The sequence below is a fragment of the Strix uralensis genome, chromosome 4, assembly GCF_047716275.1.
Source record: "Strix uralensis isolate ZFMK-TIS-50842 chromosome 4, bStrUra1, whole genome shotgun sequence".
NCBI classification, from domain to species: domain Eukaryota; kingdom Metazoa; phylum Chordata; class Aves; order Strigiformes; family Strigidae; genus Strix; species Strix uralensis.
In genome coordinates this window covers 84,519,515-84,538,501 of record NC_133975.1, presented here as the reverse complement: position 1 = coordinate 84,538,501, position 18,987 = coordinate 84,519,515, and the positions used below count along the sequence as shown (strand labels likewise).

Here is an 18,987-nt window from a genome sequence, read left to right as displayed (position 1 = left end):
TGAACAAAATGTGTATAGACTTCCTAGATGCAATATTGCATCAATGACCATTTAAAAATCACATGATTTTGGAAATCTTTTCATTTTACACACAGAAAAGATCAGCTTAATTGCATTGTTCTCCATTGATTGGTTGATTTATCTGGTCTGGTTTTTAATTTTATCCTACCTTGGATAAACCACTTTAATTACAACTAATGCTTTAATCGGATTGGATGGAGTTACTACTTTGACCAAGCTGTCTTGTTGCAGAATGTCCTATAATTATGCCTTCTATCCAATGGGAGATTAATTAGTATTCATAAGCCATCGACAAGCAGTGACCTGTATCTTAGATTTCTAGGACTGAAAGGACACTTCACAGTATCAAGAGCTGTCTATTTCTAACAAAAGGTGTGATTAAGTTATTCAGCTCCTTATAGTCTACTTATAAAAGGGGAAATCTTTTCATTAGTTATCGTCTTCAGAGAGAATACTGTAATTATATAATTATACTGAGAAATTAATTTTTTTTAATACTTCATCTGTACTGTTGTTACACGCTGCTTCTTTACCCTTCTTTTTAAAAGAAGCCATGATGTGCATTGAGGCATAGCATTTTGTGTAGTCAGTCTTCTTGCTGCCCTGCTTGTGTACTAGAAGAAAGCTTCTTAAACAATACCCAGCATTTCAGTGTAATTCCAGTTTCCTGATAAGTATAAACCATTTGAAATAGACTGTATTATCAATATATGCAATAAGTAAAGAGGAGCTGTTAATTCCATCTTGGCTCTTCTATGCTCTTACCACACTATGCTTCTATGTTCCTTTCACTACTGTTGATAAATTCAGTGTGCTTCTCATTTCTTAGTGTTGTGATATTTTGGCCAACTTTTAGTGAACCCATTTCTCTTTCCTATCTTAATTGTATCTTGTTTCTTCCCATGTTATTGCTTCTTTTTCAAATCTAGGGCCTCAGAACAAACTGATTAATACAAACTGCAGTGTTTCCTCTCCTCTCATTTCTCCTGTGAGTTAGATGTGGCTGCTGCTATCACTTTCCTCTGATTTGGACACAGTTCCATGTGTGTCTTTGCTAGCTTCCTTTCTCTGGAGTTGTGCCTGAATGAGATGTTTCCAAACATCTTTACTGTAGCTTTCTCACCTACTCTTAAATCTTTGTTTCCTGTATTTTTGGCTATGTTTTCCATTTGGATCACTGATTAAGTTCATGTTCATAAAGAAACCTCACTCTCAAGGAATCTTTTCTCTCTGTTTCTTGATCAGTCTTCTCATCCTTACCTTCTTTGTTATGATGAGTTGGATGTTAACTGTGTGTCAGTGTTGAATTCTTTGGGCATCAGGGGAATAAGGAATCATTTTGAACTAGTTGTTTTGCTGTGCAGATACTCACATATTGCTCATCTTTTAGAAGTCTGGTCTGGAGTGAAGCAGACACCTTTGGGTCACAGTGACTTCTGAGCAACATGTGATACCACAGTTACACATGAACTACAAAAATGTTGTGCCTGTAAGAAAGAAGCATTCAAAAGTAGTTAAAGCCTGCTGAACATGTGGAGGACCAGTGAAGAATATGTAAATAGTGTTTTGCTTTGTATTTTGAGTAAACACCCATGAAAGGGAAACAGAAGGCTACTTCTTGTGTAATCAGAACTAGGTAAGAGCCAGTTCTGAAGCTGCTAGGTTTTTGGTATCTCAAGAGAGATTTAAACAAGAACAGTTTGTTGAAAACCAAAACAAAAAAACCCAAAAAAACCTCCCAAACCCCAAGCAACACTTGTGAATATCATACTCCATCTAATAAGATGTTTTAATATGATGTTTTAAAATAGAGTGAACAAAGTGTCATGGTTTAAACTCAGCTAGCAGCCAAATACCATGGAGCTGCTCGCTCACCCTCTCCTGCCTGGGGGAAGGGGGAGAGAATTGGAGGGATAAAGGTAAGGAGACTCATAGGTTGACATAAAAACAGTTTAATAGTTGAAATAAAATAAAACAATAACAATAATAGAAAGTACAAATGGGTAATGCACAGGGCGATTGCTCACCACCTGACGACTGATACCCAGCCTGTTCCCAGCTAGTGATCCTGAAGTACCAAGATCCCACAGTCGCAATCCCGGCAGTGAGAGCCCCAGCTTCCCAGCTGACCTTCCTTTATATACTGAGCATGACGTTACATGATATGGAATATTTCTTGGACCAGTTTGGGTCCGTTGCTCTGGCTGTACTCCCTCCCAGCTTCTTGTACACCTGCACATGGGCAGAACATGGGGAGCTGGAGAGTTCTTGATCTCTCAGAAACAACTGAAAACATCAGTGTATTATCAGCATTCTTCTTATACCAAAACACAGCACTATTCTAGCTAAGAAAAATTAACTCTATCTCAACTGAAACCAGGACAGTATCCACACCTTAGAGCATACCATTTACATTATGCTCAGGTTCCATGTTTCTCGATACATTCTAACTAATCACCACTCCTTTCCCTGGTCTTTGATGTATACACAGAGATATTATTCCCTTAGTCTGTGGGCCATCCCTCCTGAGTGTATAGTGAGTTCATTTTGTCCATAACTTTGGATTCCATCTGTCATGATGGTCTTCTAAGGCAGAAGGGGTGATGTTGGTTCAGTCAGCGGAGTCAGCAGGGGAATGATGTGCAGTCTCTGCTACATTTGGAGCTCATAGCTGATGTATCTGGCACGGTCTGTGCTCACAGTCCACAGGTCGAAGATGATCTTGAGGGAGTTGCTGGGCACCAATTGCTGAAATCAGTCCTGACTCTATCAAAGTTCTTTTTTTTAATATTAATGTGATGCCATTAGTATAATATGTATCAACTGTAGCAATGACGATATGCAATAAACAGGGTGATTTAGCAATTAACATCATACAGTTCAATTCATCATCTATTTTAATCTAAAATCAAATCCCCTTGAGGCACACATCGGACTTCTCCATCCTTCTGCATTATCCACCAAGTGCACCCGGGTCCTCGGCCAAAAGTAATCCCATGTATGGGTTTACTTTTACCTGAGACAGGAACAACCCAGACTGTCTTCCCCAGCATATTTCTAACGTGCACTACAGGGACTTTATCCCCATCTACAGTATGTAGAATGTTTGACTGGGCAGGGCCAGTGTGGTTGGCAGATCCTCTAGTACTGACTAGGTGGCTTTTGCTAAATGCATGTCCTGATGTTTGAAAGTTCCACCCCCCATTGCTCTCAGTCTAGTTTTCAGCAATCCATTGTATCGCTCAATTTTCCCAGAGGCTGGTGCATGACAGGGGATGTGGTATACCCACTCAATGACATGTTCTTTGGCCCAAGCGTCTATGAGACTGTTTCAGAAATGAGTCCCATTATCTGACTCAATTCTTTCTGGGGTACTCTGCTGCCACAAGACTTGCTTTTCAAGTCCCCGAATAGTGTTCAGGGTGGTAGCATGGGGCATGGCATATGTTTCCAACCGTCCGGTTGCTGCTTCCACCATACAGGTCAGTATGTAGCATTTCTGTGCTGTATTTGCGAGAGCATGATATAATCAATCTGTCAGGACTCTCTGTAATTATATTTTAACCATCATCCTCCACACCAAAGAAGTTTTAAATGTTTGGCTTGCTTGATCACAGCATATGTCTCACATTCGTGCATAACCTCTGCAATAGTGTTCATGGTTAAGTCCACCCCTCAATCACGAGCCCATCAATATTTTTGCTGATGGCCTGAAGAGTCATGGGCCCAGAGAGCCATAAATTTTTCACCCTTATGTTGCCAGTCCAGATCTACTTAAGCCACCTTAATCTTAGCAGCTTGATCCACCTGTTGGTTGTTCTGATGCTCTTCAGCGGCCTGGCTCTTTGGTACATGAGCATCTATATGACATACTTTCACAACCAGGTTTTCTACCTGAGCAGCAATATCTTGCCATAATTCAGCAGCCCAGATGGGTTTACCTCTGTGCTGCCAGTTGCTCTGTTTCCATGATGTAACCACCCTCACAGGACATTTGCCACCATCCACAAGTCATTGTAGAGATAGAGCACTGGCCACCTTTCTTGCTCAGCAATATCTAAGGCCAGCGGGATTCACCTTCTCCTTCAGCAGCTTCTGCAGCCCGTTGTGTGGGGCTCCATACAGCAGCCTTCCACCTTTGATGTTTCCCTACAGTGCTACAGAACCCGTCGGTAAACGGGGCGTATCATTTCTCATTATCTGGTAGTTTACTATATGCTGGGGCCTTTTCAGCACACTTCACCTCTTCTTCTGGTGTCATTCTGAAGCCTTTGCCTTCTGGCAAATTTGTGATTGCTTCCAATATTCGTGGGTGGCTGGGGGTCCCTATTTGAGACTGCTGTGTGAGCAGTGCAACCCACTTACTCCATGTGGCATCAGTTGCATGGTGTGTAGAGGGGACACTCCCTTTGAACATCCAGCCCAGCACTGGCAGTCGGGGCACCAGGAGGAGCTGTGCTTCAGTCCCGATCACCTCTGAAGCACCTCAGACCCCTTCATATGCTGCCAATATCTCCTTTTCAGCTGGAGTATAGTGGTCCTTGGATCCTCTGTATCCCCGACTCCAAAACCCCAAGGTCGGCCTTGGGTGTCCCCTGGTGCTCCCTGCCAGAGACTCCAGGTAGGGCCATTCTCCCCAGTTGCAGTGTAAAGCATATTTTTAACATCTTGTCCTACCCGAAATGGACCAAGGGCTACTGCATGAACTATTTCCTGTTTAATATGTTCAAGGGCTTGTTGTTGCTCCAGGTCCCATATAAAATCATTCTTTTTCTGGGTCACTTGATAGGCAGGGCTTGCGATCTGACTGTAATTTGGAATGTGCAGTCTCCAGAAACCCACAATGCCCAAGAAAGCTTGCATTTCCTTTTTGCTAGTCAGCAGGGACAGAGCTGTTATTTTATTAATCACATCCATCGGAATCTGATGACATTCATCTTGCCATTTTATTCCTAAAACCTGAATCTCCTGTGCAGGTCCCTTGACCTTACCCCACTTTATGGTGTAACTGGTTCTCAGAAGGATTTGGACTATTTTCTCCCCTTTCTCAAAAAATTCTTCTGCTGTATTATCCCATACAATGATGTCATCAATGTATTGCAGGTGTCTGGAGCTTCACCCTGTTCCATTGCAGTCTGGATCAGCCCATGGCAAATGGTGGGGCTGTGTTTCCACTCCTGGGGCAGTCAGTTCCAGGGGTATTGGACACCCTTCCAAATAAAAGCAAACTGTGGCCTGCACTCTGCTGCCAAAGCGATTGAGAAAAATGCATTAGTGATATCAATCGTGGCGTACCATTTGGCTGCCTTTGACTCCAGTTCATATTGAAGCTCTAGCATGTCTGGCACGGCAGCACTCAGCGGTGGCGTGACATCATTCAGGCCTACTGTCTACTGTCAATCTCCATTCTTCAATAGATTTTCATACCGGCCATATGGGGCTCTTAAAGTGTGAGTGAGTCTTGGTGATCACTTCTTGGCTCTATGATCACTCCTCGCCTCTATAGTCTACGAATCAAGTTATGGATAGGAATTACGGAGTCTTGGCTGATGCAATACTGCCACTGGTGCACTGTTGTGGTAACGATTGGCACCTGTTATTCTTCAACCCTCAGCAATCCAACAACAGAAGGGTGCTCTGAGATACCCGGCAACACAGACAGCTGTTTAATTCCTTCTGTTTCCAAGGCAGCTATACCGAAAGCCCACCGATACCCTTTTGGGTCCTTGAAATACATTCTCCTGAGATAATGTATGCCAAGAATGCATGGAGCTTCTGGGCCAGTTACAGTGGGGTGCTTTTGCCACTCATTCCCAGTTAGGCTCACCTCAGCCTCCAACACAGTCTGCTGAGAGGTCCCATCACTCCTGAAATACAAATGGGTTCTGCCCCTTTAAAATTTGATAGCATTAGGGTACACTGCGCACTGGTGTCCGCTAGAGCCTTATACTGCTGGGGGTCTGATGTGCCAAGCCGTTGAATCCACACAGTCCAATAAACTTGATTGTCCCTGTCCTCTGCCTGGCTGGAGGCAGGGCCCCTCTAATATTAGTCATAGTATTCGTTATCAACGAATGGGTTAGTGTGGTGTGCGCAGGTGTCAGTCTCATCTTGGTTACGCCTCATGAATATGAATCAGAACTACTTCTCATAGGATCGGGAGCAAAGTCAACCCTTCTGCTCTGTTTGGGCAACTGATTACTGGAAACTGGAGCAGCATATCTCCTGGAAGAACTCTGATTTGTAGCTGGTCTTCCTTCCAACTCACGTACCCACTCTTCTAGGTGGTAGGGAGGTTTTCCATCCCATTTTCTCACGTCTTCTCCATGGTCACTCAGGCAATACCACAGTTTGCCTCGTGGTGTGTACCGGTTCTCTCGAGTAGGGAAATGCTTGGTCCTAATAGCTGAGATCCTAGTCCGTGCAGGTGGGGAGTAGGACATGTCCTCTTTGAATTGCTGAAATTCTCGGGATAATTTCTTGGCTAATAGGTCTGGCAACCTCTCCACAACCGTGACAAGGGAGGAAGAGAGACTTCATGTTTCTGGAGTGGGCAAGCCAATTCATCTACCGTTGGTCCTTCTTCATCTCTCCAATCCATTACTGCTAATGCATTGGCATATGATGATGGTGTGCTCTGTACAAACTTCCACCACATGGGCTGGGTGCATTGGACTTCATCTGGATCTGTGGGTAGCCATGCATTGTCTGGATCATAATAAACCCTCTCCCGCATGGCTAGTTGCCTCAACTATTTGGTACCTCTCTCCATGGTGGTCCACTTACTTGGATGACATATAACATCTTCCTTGAAGGTATACCTTTCCTTCACGCCTGACAGGAGTCACCTCCAGAGGCTGAGGGCTTGTGTCTTTCTTCTAATCGCCTTGTTGATGCCCCCTTCCCTAGACAAGGATCCCAGCTGCCTGGTCTCCAAACCCTCTAATTCCGTACTACTGGCCCCACTATCCCAGAAATCCTTTCACTTGTCTCAAAGCTCACTCAGGGATAGGGATCAGGTGATTACTGGTTCTGGCTCCTCCTCCTGTTCTCATGATGGTCCTGGTTGGTTCATCATCATCCTTTACAATGTGAGGTGATTTTTTTGTGTGTATTTCTTCTTATGTATAGGAGCAACTGACACCGTCACACGTTGATCCTCTGGTTCAGCTAAAGTGCCTGTCCTCGGGGTTGGAGTGGCTGCAGTACCTGTTGCAGGGGTTGGAGAGACTGCAGTGCCTGTTGTGGGGGTTGGAGTGCCTTCAGTGTCTGTTATGGGGATTGGAGTGGCTGCAGCGCCTGTCCTTTTGTTATCAGATCCAAATACCCTCTCTTTCCCTTATGGGTACTGAATAGTGTTGAACAGGGCTCAGGTAGCCCCAGCACATTGCAGTGATCTGTGTCTCTCTGGAATTACCAGAGTGACAGCATATTTTTCCATATATTTTACTAGTTTTTCAGAATTCTGCACTTGTTCAGAGGTGAAGTTCCAAAATATTGGAGGGGCCCACTGTCCTAGATACTTGCCCACGCTATCCCACACCCCAGGACACAAAGCAAATATAGTGAAAAGATCAATGATTTATTGATCAAGTTTGAATTATTTGCAGGGGTCAGTTGGCTACTTGAAAGCTGACTTCATAAAGGAAGATAGATTGTGTCTGGGGACTAGGACAAGACTGCTGGAGAGAGATTTTAAAAAGGAGAGAATTAACCTGTTAAAAAAAAAAAAAAAAAGGGCAGAGAATTCACCTGTTAAAAATCCCACTCAAAACACTGGGTGACTATTGCAATCCTTACAGGATGGGAATGAGATAGAAGAATGGGGAACTGTGGCGTGATGTGTCTGATAAGAAAAACCTATAATACTACACCCAAACACACACACCCAAGATGAAAAAAATATTTTTTGTAGGAGATTTGATCACTATTTATGGACTTTTGAGTTCAGGGAGAGCCAGAATAAGTGAGAAGCCTGGCTTTATGGTGAGAAAAATAGATAATATTTCTGCCAGAAATGTGGCATATACAGAATACACAATGAATTAAGTAGGTCTTTCTATGCAAAGATACTTTGTGTTTCTCAAGTGACAGCTTCTGTGACCATCCAAATTTACAGAGCAAAACCTATGACCATTAAACCCAAAGCAGAGGGTTCAGTAAATGTCTGTTCATCCCAGAATTCTGGCACTTGAATCTTCTGAGAAAATTACAGCTGTACAAGTGGGAGAATAGCCATTAAATTAATAACTTGTTGTTGACTTAGCAGATGCATACAGGTGAGCAGGGCTTGCCTGTATGTACATTGTCAGAGCTGGCAAGAAGACTCTGAGGATTTTACCATGCTTCAGAATTTCAATTTGTATAGTCTCAGCAACTGACTTCTAAGGTCAAATTGTAGCTTTAAGATACTATCTTTTCGGATCCTGAGGGAATCGAAGGCATCCACCTCTGAAATGTGTTGTCCTCCATACCAGTCTTTTTGTCTGAGGTGGGGTGGGGGAGCCATTGTGATTGCTAGCTCAGAACATCCTCTCTTTTGCACCCTGCTTATCTCCGGGCGCTGAGCCAACTGCAAATTAGGAGTCAGCCTTTCAGGCTTCCATCTATTTCTTTTCCTTGCCTGCATTCACACGTGTGGAGTCATTTAGTTGTTTGCAGTAGCCTTGAATCATAGCACTCTTCAAAGTGGATGTGTTCCCCATGGTATTTCTGCGTGCAGAGGAAAAGCTACTAATATTGAGGTAAACTTTCCCCTCAGTTGATGTCTACTAACAGATGCGAAGGAGAGCAATTTAGATTAAGCTTCCATTAGCATGGTTTGTATTTATAAAAGCTAAGATGTATGAGATACTGAGCTGTAAGAAATTGTGATATTTTAGGCTCACCAGTAATAGGAGGAATGGTGTTCAGAAACAAAGTTCTGTCAGTGAAATATGATACGTATAGTTCTTTTATGAGGTAGAAATGGACAAATAGAATCACAGTACCATGAAATGCATGCAGGAAATTCCTTCTGGGCAGTAAGTAACCACTGATCTTTAAATAAAATGGGATATCAGAAAACAATTCACCTCATAATACAGAAAATAACATCATTTTGTTTCCGTTGTGCTTTGCAAGACTGTCTTTTGCTCTCTATGCTGTGAAATAAAAAAAAAAAAAAAAAAGGGAAAGAATACAACTTGTGGCTGTTTGTGAGGCAGTAAGTTATTTGAGTTTCACCAGATTTTTAAATAATTGTTCTTGAAAAGCAAAATATATGTTCGCTAAGCATTTAGTAATGGTAAGTATCTTTTTCCTTCATCTCAAATACTTGAGTCTTGACAGTTCATTTTCTTTCCTCCTCCCTAATTGTTGGGATATTAAGGAAATATCATTACAGATATGGCTATGTGTTTAAATGACCCAACAAGGATAGCTGTGTTTTCAGGTCTGAAAAACTTTTACTTTTCTTACTCTTAAATTTCTCATTATGGAGGAAAGAGAATGGCATTAGGTCTATGTTAGAAGTTTTCTATTAGACCCTGGAAAGAGAAAATAATGGTGTGTGCATTCCTGTATATGTGAAATGAAAGTCAAATTCCAGTCAGTGTTGAAGCAATGTAATTCCATTGTCCAAATATTTATGGAAACGAAGAACAAATGGCACTCCAATGCACCCTTTGCCTCTGAGGAAAGTCTTTCATGTTACACAGAGGTCTGAGAAACTATTTTGTTCAAAGTGAAAATGGTGGAGAAATTTGCTTTTGTTTCACACCTGCAATGTTTACTATTACTTTGGGGCCCCAGTATTGTAGCTTGCCCAAGTTCATTCAAAGTTCACCTGAAAATTTATTAACTCAGTGGAATTCACTTTTCTATACAGGGCTTATGCATCTTTACTATGATATCTTAAGAAGTAAACCTGATTGTCATGTGTATGTATACCCTCCCTTTCCCCAGCTAATTCCTAATGAAGTTCTAATTCCTAGTTTCTTAAAATGTCATTATCAATCAAATTTGAAAGAAGTTTTTGTTTTAGGTGTGTATACAGAAGGGTGTATATTGGAAATTCCTAGCCCTGTGTTCCTTTCTGCTGTCAGATAATCAAAGTTTTAACTTAAGCTGCCAGTATGGAACTTGTAAGCATTATACAGTAAAACCTGAATATGAAATAGTGTAGATGGGGGGTGGGGGAAAGGGTATATTAACTGCTATACCAACACCAAGGCTTCCGGAAGGAGTTTGAGTGAGCACTGAGAATGTAACAGAACAAGACCAAAATGTGGTGTGTAGGTTTTTTTAAGATCAGCAGTGTGGATTTGAAGACTTTGAGAAGAACGTTTTAATCAGGGTTTGAAACTAAAACTAACATTGACATGCTCTATTAAGAGCACGAATTTCCTTGTTAATGGGAAAAGCTTTTTTAGCTTAATTTTAGAGTGAAATGAAACTGCCATTTCCTTGTCCTCATTTAGGAGGTGGCTGTTGGATCAACTTGGAGATGGTTCATTATTTGATTATGTATCATCTTGGTTTGGGGATCTGATCAAATGTGATTAATCCAATAATGCTATTAATTCATTGATTTAAGGATTTGATTTAAATTACAATTATGACAAGGATAGTTATATCGTTCATCTCCTGGTCCTTATGAAAATAAGCAGTACTTCGGGCTTAAGCAGTAGGCTTACTATATTTTAACTTGGCTTATTTAGGCTTTGGTAAAAAGCAGCAAAATATAGATAGTAGGGTTTTTTGTATTTTTTCAGCAGTGTGGGTGTAAAGGGAGGAGGCAAATTCCTGGAGACTCTTTGGCATGTCCACAAAGCTGAAGTGTTTGTCACTTAGAGAAGGCATTCTGCTTGGAGTGAACCTTAAACTAAATCAGGCTGTCTTGAATTTTACAAGTAATTCTTGGTGTTGATATTGTCTATTAAAGCTTCTTATAGCTCACTAATTTTTAAGTAGACTTTGAGAAAAATATTAATCCAAAAAGAAAAAAAAATCCATGAAAAGTAAAACAGTTTTTACTCACACACAGTTAGGAGTGGATTGTCATAGTAATGGTTTGTGTTATGCAGAGGAGAGCTGCTCATCAGGACACTTGTGTGTTCTGATCTGGTCTTACCAGTTGTGGTCTTCTGTTGATCAACATCACTTTAATTGGTGTTGAAATGGCTGAAGCAATTGCATACTTTAATTATCCATACAACTGAGATACTACAGAGTGGTTCTTCTGAGCTGTTTTAATTAATTTTTAAGACGTTCCTGGACTTAAAAAAACTACCTGTTGGAACTGCAGTAGTTCAGAAATCCCACTGTAGGCAGCATGGGATTCCTGAGGCCAGCAGTTCAGGTAATTTTGATGTGCACAGGATTCTAAATGTAGAGTGTCAAAGTATCTTTTCCCACGTAGCTCCATACCACATGATGAACTGTCGGGCAGCTCGGGAGTGAGGATGCAAACAATTGATGGCAGGCCTGGCTCACCCAAGCCTTCACACAGTTATCTGGCTTGTTAAAAGAAGTCACTGTATCTGTACTTCCAGAGGAGCTAGCTACGAGTCAGGCTTCCTAAGGATTGCAATTTTTATGCTGACACTCTATATAACAGTGGTTTCAGAGTAACGGGTGTTAATGCTGAATATCATCTGCATTGTTCTGATAATGACATCAGAAAAAAGCACGCTGCAAATGTGTTTGTCTACCCAGAGGGAGCTGTGGTTATTTCCTGTCTATCAGGAGCATATTATTAAAATAAAGCCTCTCCATTCCAGGTCTGGTATGAATATCTGATCTAGCCAAATTTATGCATCTCTCTTCACGTAATGGAAGGAGTTTTAAGAGTAAGGCTACACAGCGCGAATCAGATGCAGTCTGTCTTTCTTCAGATGAGAAAAATTCAAACCTCTTTGGGAGTAATTTCACTCTCTGTAAGCTTGAATTTAGCACTGTGTCAGTGTCCATAAATCTCTCACTTTCTGTGTTTGGAAAAAAAAAAAAAAAAGACCTCTGCCCTGTGTCTGATTAACAAGTAAATGTAATGTTTCTAATTGCTCTTCTGAAATGAGATTTTCTGTTTGAATGAACAGCTACATTTATTAAAATGTTTCAAAGTCTCTAAATGAGGTGGTTAGAATTAACCAATGCTGTCCAGTGACAATAGGCCTTCCAGTGAGATAACAGACAGAAAAAGAGTATTAATCATCCTATGGCAAATCTGAGAATCCAAGTTCTCAGCAAGGTCACTTATCCGTTTTTAATGACCAGCTTCGTGCAAGATTAGAATGATGTCCTTTGAAACTGAAAAAATATCATTCTCCAAACTGACTTTACTTTTTTTCCCTGCTCCACCAAAATTCAACTTAGTGGTCCATAGTCACATGACATGGTTGATTATTCAGATTTTTTGGGGACAGCAGTTTACAATAGAGCAAATAAGAAAATTTAGAAGCTGCATTTGTGAGCACTGAAGATAAATGCACAGTCAGAGAGCGGCATGTTTGATTTTTGCCTCTCCTTATACAAGAGATTTGGAAAAGTCTTGACTTCCCTAAGTGAATTGTCAACTACTTGAGGACAGATCTGTTGTAATATGTTGAATGTTTGCATCCTGTGCTCAACATCATGTAGCATAGAATTCTAAATTACAACCACTAAATTCTGATTTTTATCTCAAATATATACTTTGCTCCATAGTCTTCAGGGAACTGATCTCACTAGTGGTCATAAAATGGTTATAAAGCAACTGTCTGCATAGTAATTCTACAAATTTGGGTGAAGTTACAGCTCTGCAGTGCCAGCTTCGGTGCAAGCACAAAAAGTTTACAGTAACTTGTCTCTGTGTTATGAAAATTAGCCTTTGCTTAGGACTAATGCATTTGTCAGGTCACAAGAACCCAGAACTTGGGAAGATCTCCTGAGCTGCTGAATACTCTTCATGATACTGAGCCATGTCAGGTCATAGTTCATCTCATAAACTGCTCTGTCTCTTTTGCAACTCCTGTTGAAAGGTTCTCAAGGCCTTTATCATATGCTCAGGGAAAGTTTTAGCGCTCCTGTGGATAGAGTAAATAAGCCTATCTGACCAGTGATGAAGAGCCTAATTCCTATGTGTCTTGTCCCGCTTCTACACTGATGTAAATCTTCTCATTTTAAAATATTGCAATACAAATGAGGCAAAATCAGCATGAACACGTAACCCAGTAGTCGTAAAGCAGCAGTAATGGCAAGCAGAGGCCAATAATAGAGAGTAACCGTGTCACAAACATCATCTGAGGAATTCACTAGCTTTCTTTAATCAGTGACTTTTTATGGTTACTTCCTGGGTGAAAGAGGGTTTGATACAGTCTTTGAGAGAGCATTTGAGAATTCATGTAGATCTATGGCAATGAGACTAAAATGACAAGAATTTGTATTGGAAAATCAGGCTGACTGTGTTTTATCAGTATTCTGATGTTTTACCAGCCTTGGTTTCTGTGTTTTTTTCACTCCCTCCCCCCTTCCCTTCTTCTGTACAACAGGGATTTGGGAAACAAGTGGATGTGTCATATATTGCCAAACATTACAACATGAGCAAAAGCAAAGTTGACAACCAGTTCTACAGCGTGGAAGTAGGTGACTCAACCTTCACAGTTCTCAAACGCTACCAGAACTTGAAACCTATTGGCTCTGGGGCTCAGGGAATAGTTTGGTAAGTATCAGCAGTTTCTCTTATGCTTTTGAATAGTATTTGCCTTTTGCATTTCTTCACAGTTCGCTACCCACAGACATAGTCTAAAATTGCAGAAATAACAGTCAGGCAACAGACGTCCTGAGGCAGAAGGAGCCTAGTGGTTTGCTAATAAATTCTCCTGCTGGTGAGAATGATAGCACTAGGTTTGTTTTGCCACATAGCAAAATGTAACTAGCAAGAAAGTGGGAGAAAGATCTTAATCATAATTGACAACTGTGGCACTACTTCCAGAGGCAGCACAAACCCTGTAATTTTAGTCTTTGTACAGTAAAAGTCACTGAGAGCAATATAAAAGCTTGTCACATCCCAAAGCATTCTCGAGTATTCAGAATGGAGCCTTCCGAACTGAGGTAACTGCTAATGTTTCCTTTATTTCTTAAAAGAGACGTTGCATTGATGCGAATAACACAAACAAAAGACACAAATTCAGTAGCTCTCCTAAATAATACAAAAGACTTATGGAATTTGAAATTATTATGTTCAGAAATTGTGGTTGGTTTTTGCCTCTGCATTTTTAGAGATGGCTCTTAAATTTCAGTGGCTTCTATATATATGTCTCTGTTTGATTGTTACCTGTTTGATTACGAGGCATTAGGGTAACTAACACAATCTTTTGTCTATGACTTGATCAGAGATGAAGTCTAATTCCATCTGTCATCTTTATCACTGTTCTTTTCTGACTTTGATGTACTGTGCGTTACCTTACGGTTGGAGGCAGTGGTAAAGCAACAGGTTCCTTTAATCTAGGGGCAAGTGGGCTTCCATGGATCACTGACACTATAATTGACAGTGTAATGACAATTAGCAACACATGCTCATCTCAGTGTGACACCTCCAATGTTTAGTATACTTTGAAGCCACACAAGTCCAAAGATTGATCTAAATGATCAAGTACTTTATTTCATACCTTAAATACAAAAGCACTACAGCTTAGTTTAAAATCAGCTTTGGGAAAGAAACACACTTGTGTTGAGTACCGTTAATGTTCATTTTGCACTATTTGTCCACTTCCATATATAGCAACAGATGTTTTTTCTTCCTACCTACTATCCTCTATTTGTTTGAGAGAAAAATCAGATTTTGTTGAACCTCTCTGTGACTGAATTGCTGTAATGATCAATTATGAGCAGCAAAAAAACATAGAAGTTAAGCTAAATAAAATCAATAACATCCTGTGAATTTGTCTTTCATACTAAGAGTTGACAGGCAAAAATTAAGAATGCCTTAGGAAAGAAAATCAAATCAGAAAACAAGCAAGTTCAAGTGAAAGTTAACACAAATCCCCTAAAATGGCTAAGCAGCATGGAGAGGCCATAAAAGGCCTTTTACTGTTTGATGATACAAATATATCATGTAATCTATCATTACATGATAGATATGGAAGATAATGAACATTTTTGCTTAGTATGTGTAATGTTGTAATCTACCTGTCATGAGGCATAATTTACCAGAAAACATTAACATACTATTAGAAAAGCATGAAGAATCAATGGTGAGTGATAAATTAATTTTAAAAAAGAGGGATAAATATATATGTAGTTTAGCTAAGGGAAGACAATACATGATTAAAAAAAATCAGTTGTGTAAGTTTCTACTTGTGTAATAATAATAATTACACAGTAATAATAAGTCTACATAGTAAATTTAAATAGTGTTAAGTTTCTACTCTAGAAACTTGCACTATTTAGAAACTATCAGTATTTTGATGGATATAGGGTTGCATCTAGAAAAAGCAGATTAATTTAAAGGAAAAAATCTGCTGAAAAACTGCCTATTTGTGGAGTGCTGCTGGCTCTGGTGGGGGAGGTATTTTGCCCTGCTCATCTTGTTCTTTCGCAAAGAATAGCCATGAGGAGTGCCTCTATGAAAACAGTGGGTAAAACCTAGGTCGTAGTTTCTTTTAGATCTAGTGGCTCTATTTATACTTAATGACTTCTTGTTTGAGAAGCATAACAGATCTGGGGTGCAATTATGTCTCTTAGTGCCAGAACTAGCAGAAGGGCCTGATGGGTGATTTCTGATTGTTCCGTCTAGCAAGGGCAGACACGGGTAGGATAGCTCAGAGGGGTTTAAGCTCAGACTTCTCAACTCTTTATGGAGTGATAGAGTGTTATTGGTAAATGCTAACTACCCTTTCAGGACTGAGCTGCTGCCAGCAGTTGCAGCCAGTGGCCTGCTTCTTGACTAGTCTAAATTTTTGCAGCTTGGCAAGTAGAGTCTATGCTGTCTTCCCCATGCTGGAAGAGCTGAACAGCTGATGACTTTTCTGCTTTGTCTAGTACTTGGCCACACAACTGTAATTGCCACATCTTGAGAAAGAGGGATCTATTTAATAACAGATTTTTCAATAATATGACATCGAATCTCTCAGTACCAATCAGGTGCAAGATTCTCCATGCCAAGGACTGCCTCAGTACCAACTTCAGGACCAAACTCCACTTGCTAGCAACAGCTTCCCTCTTAACTTTGATGTGAGACCCCCCCATGCCCAGCATGCTGGTTGCCTTAGCACCTTGCCATATAAACTTGGACAGGCAAACTCTCTGCAGCCCAAGAGGTAATTGTAGAGGCAGAGGGAAGTGAAAGACAGACATGATATTTTTCAGGCTGCTCTGGAAGCTGGTGTTGCACAGAGTACTGAAATCTTTCTCATACAGTTCTACAAATAGATGTCAACATAAGCAGGAGAATTTCAGTGGAAAACAGTTCATGTCATGGAGCAGAAGACCAGGAAAGTGGTTATGAAAGAAGTTGAGACCTGATTTCACTTGATTATTCTGAAAATTACATCAAAGACAAAATAATTTTCTTGATATGGAAGCATTAAACATATGAAGGTCTGCAGGGGATAATAATTTATTAAACTATGTGAAAAAGATAAAGCCATATGATGTGAGTGTTAGTTACAATTGCCATTGTGCCCATGTGAAATAATTATAAACTCAGTGAGAAAGTGGTATTGGCTGTAGACATAGTGCATTCAGTGTCTTCGGAAATTAATTGTGGGAGCTTTCAATGGGATTTGTGTTAACTATGTTCATAAAATTATTTTTGCCAGCAGAAAGAAAGGAAAAGCTGCTTTGAATCTCTTGATCATGGAAGTTCCTCTTCACTCTGCAAAAACTACTCTTAATGCAAGTGTAGACTGCTTGCTCACTGTACATCACACTGACATCTGTGAGAAAGACTATATAGGGTGTGTTTGCATAACATTATCATGTTGTTACAGGCATGATGACAATGGGACATAGCTGAAACAGAGCTTGTTGTTTATTAGACCAAGGTGCAGTTGTAAAAACTATACAGGCTTTTAACCGCACAAGTTCATCTTCAAGTCTGTGATAGAAATAGAAAACGTCAAAGGTAAAATGAGTTGCAAACAGTTTTCTGAGTTTAATTAGATACGTGCCACTTAAACCACTGAGAAAAGAGGTAGTTGACACCCCTCTGCAATGTTAGAAGGGAGCTGACAACTACAAGGGGGAGAGAGACTTCTTCCAAGCCTGCAGGTATGGATGGTTTAGATGAGGGTAGAGGGAGAGGAATTCTCATGTTCCATAAAATCAACAGAAATATGCTGATGTTGGAGTGGGTGTTTCTTTGTGTTTTAAATTAGTGCTTTTTGCCTGGAAGCAAGGCAATTGATCTGCAGGTTTTCTGCTGTGGTTTGCAAACTATCATTTTTTTATATTGCCTGTGATGTTTTTGATGCTGCCTGTGATGCCTAGAAAAATGATGTTGCACAGGAGTATTTCAAAAGCAATTTGAAGAGGCTATGATAGCTTCTGAATTTATGATGGAAGCAAGGGGAAGTCTAGTTTGCCATGGCAGGTAGTGAAGACAACACTTACAGGCTTGAGGATACAAGTAATTAAAATCTTAGAAGCAGCTTATGAAGACACTTGGCTTGGTTTATGACCACAGTGGTGCCTATACCTGTGTGCATTATCAGGAGAAACTTGTCTGGGTGTGTATCAAATAGATGAGTCTGATGATGTCTTTCAGCTGAAATCCTGAATGTTTTTTCTTGTTCTTTTCTGGAGAGTGAAGACAGGCTTTCATGCTGTATGATGTTGGACTGTGGTCTAAGGACATGTCAGCTGGACCAGGGGAGTGTTAGCTGGGAAGTGCTTTATGATATCTAGTTTATGCAAGAAATTTTTGTGTCTTGGAGTAGTGTTGGGGGGGGGGGGGGGGGGGGCAGTATGGGAGCAGGAATGATGGTTTGAGGATATTTTGAAGAGTCCTGGTAGCTCTTCAGTGAACACCTAAAATTAGAAAAATATATCATCTGCAGATATAGAGGAGACTATAAATATATTCTTGAAGTAGTAAATTGGGCAATTTGTTGTGTGTGTTTTTCTTGGAATTAGTGATTTGATTACATCTTTGAGCCTGAATATGAAGGAGATGGTAGAGTCTTTTTGTGTTCCCTGAAACAGGTAGAGTCAGCAAGTTAACTGATAGCTTGCTGTGTTACCTAAGGTTCTCCTTTGCTGATTTCATTGTAATTTGGTGGTTGAATCTCAAGGAGTACAGAGTTCTTTCAAATCAGCATGTTGTGATCATCAGCATGATGGTCCTTGTTGTGGCTTAACTGCTGATTCTTTCCCTAAAGTAATCATAGAACCACAGAATTATTTAGGTTGGAAAAGACCCTTAAGATCATCAAGTCCAAACATTAACCCAGCGCTCTCCACCACTAAACTATGTCCCTAAGTGCCATGTCTACATGTCTTTTAAATACGTCCAGGGATGATGACAACCACTTCCCATAGTGTTCAGAGGTGAGAGGAGGAATGCAACAGATATTGCCCACTATAAGATGTCCAGTATGAAGGTTTTTTTGCTGCCGTTCTCCTTGGAACTATCATAGGGAAGTGTCCTGTTGTGTCATGATACTGGTAATGGAAGATCTGTTAAGATGGGTTTGGCTAAAACTTCCTCTAATTCTCCATATATTCATGTATTATATATACTAAGACAATTATTATAAGGAAACCTCTTCCATTCCATAAAATTTTGGTAGAGGTCTGTGAAGATATGAACATAGTCAATCAATAGAACCACTTAAAAATAGATTTTAATTTAATATGACTACCTTCTGTGTGGAATGTGCCTGTAAATGATGAAGAGGATCAGATCTTTCAGTTTGCAAAAATGCTTGAGCTCTTTTGTATGCTGGCTATCCTTCAGTTCTGGTTTTGTGTAGCACAATTGACTCCTGGTCTGAGCACAAGGTTCTA

General features: G+C 40.4%; 1 protein-coding gene across 9 annotated transcripts in view; it reads left to right on the top strand.

Annotated features, from left to right (window-relative positions):
- Nucleotides 1-18,987, top strand: part of MAPK10 (mitogen-activated protein kinase 10) — a 189,550-nt gene that overhangs the window by 92,727 nt on the left and 77,836 nt on the right. For all 9 annotated transcript variants that reach the window (XM_074867548.1, XM_074867546.1, XM_074867541.1 and 6 more), the window contains one exon: nt 13,530-13,699. In XM_074867548.1, coding sequence (XP_074723649.1) covers nt 13,578-13,699 — 122 coding nt within the window. In that variant the 5' untranslated portion in view covers nt 13,530-13,577. The remainder of the gene's footprint in view (nt 1-13,529; nt 13,700-18,987) is intronic.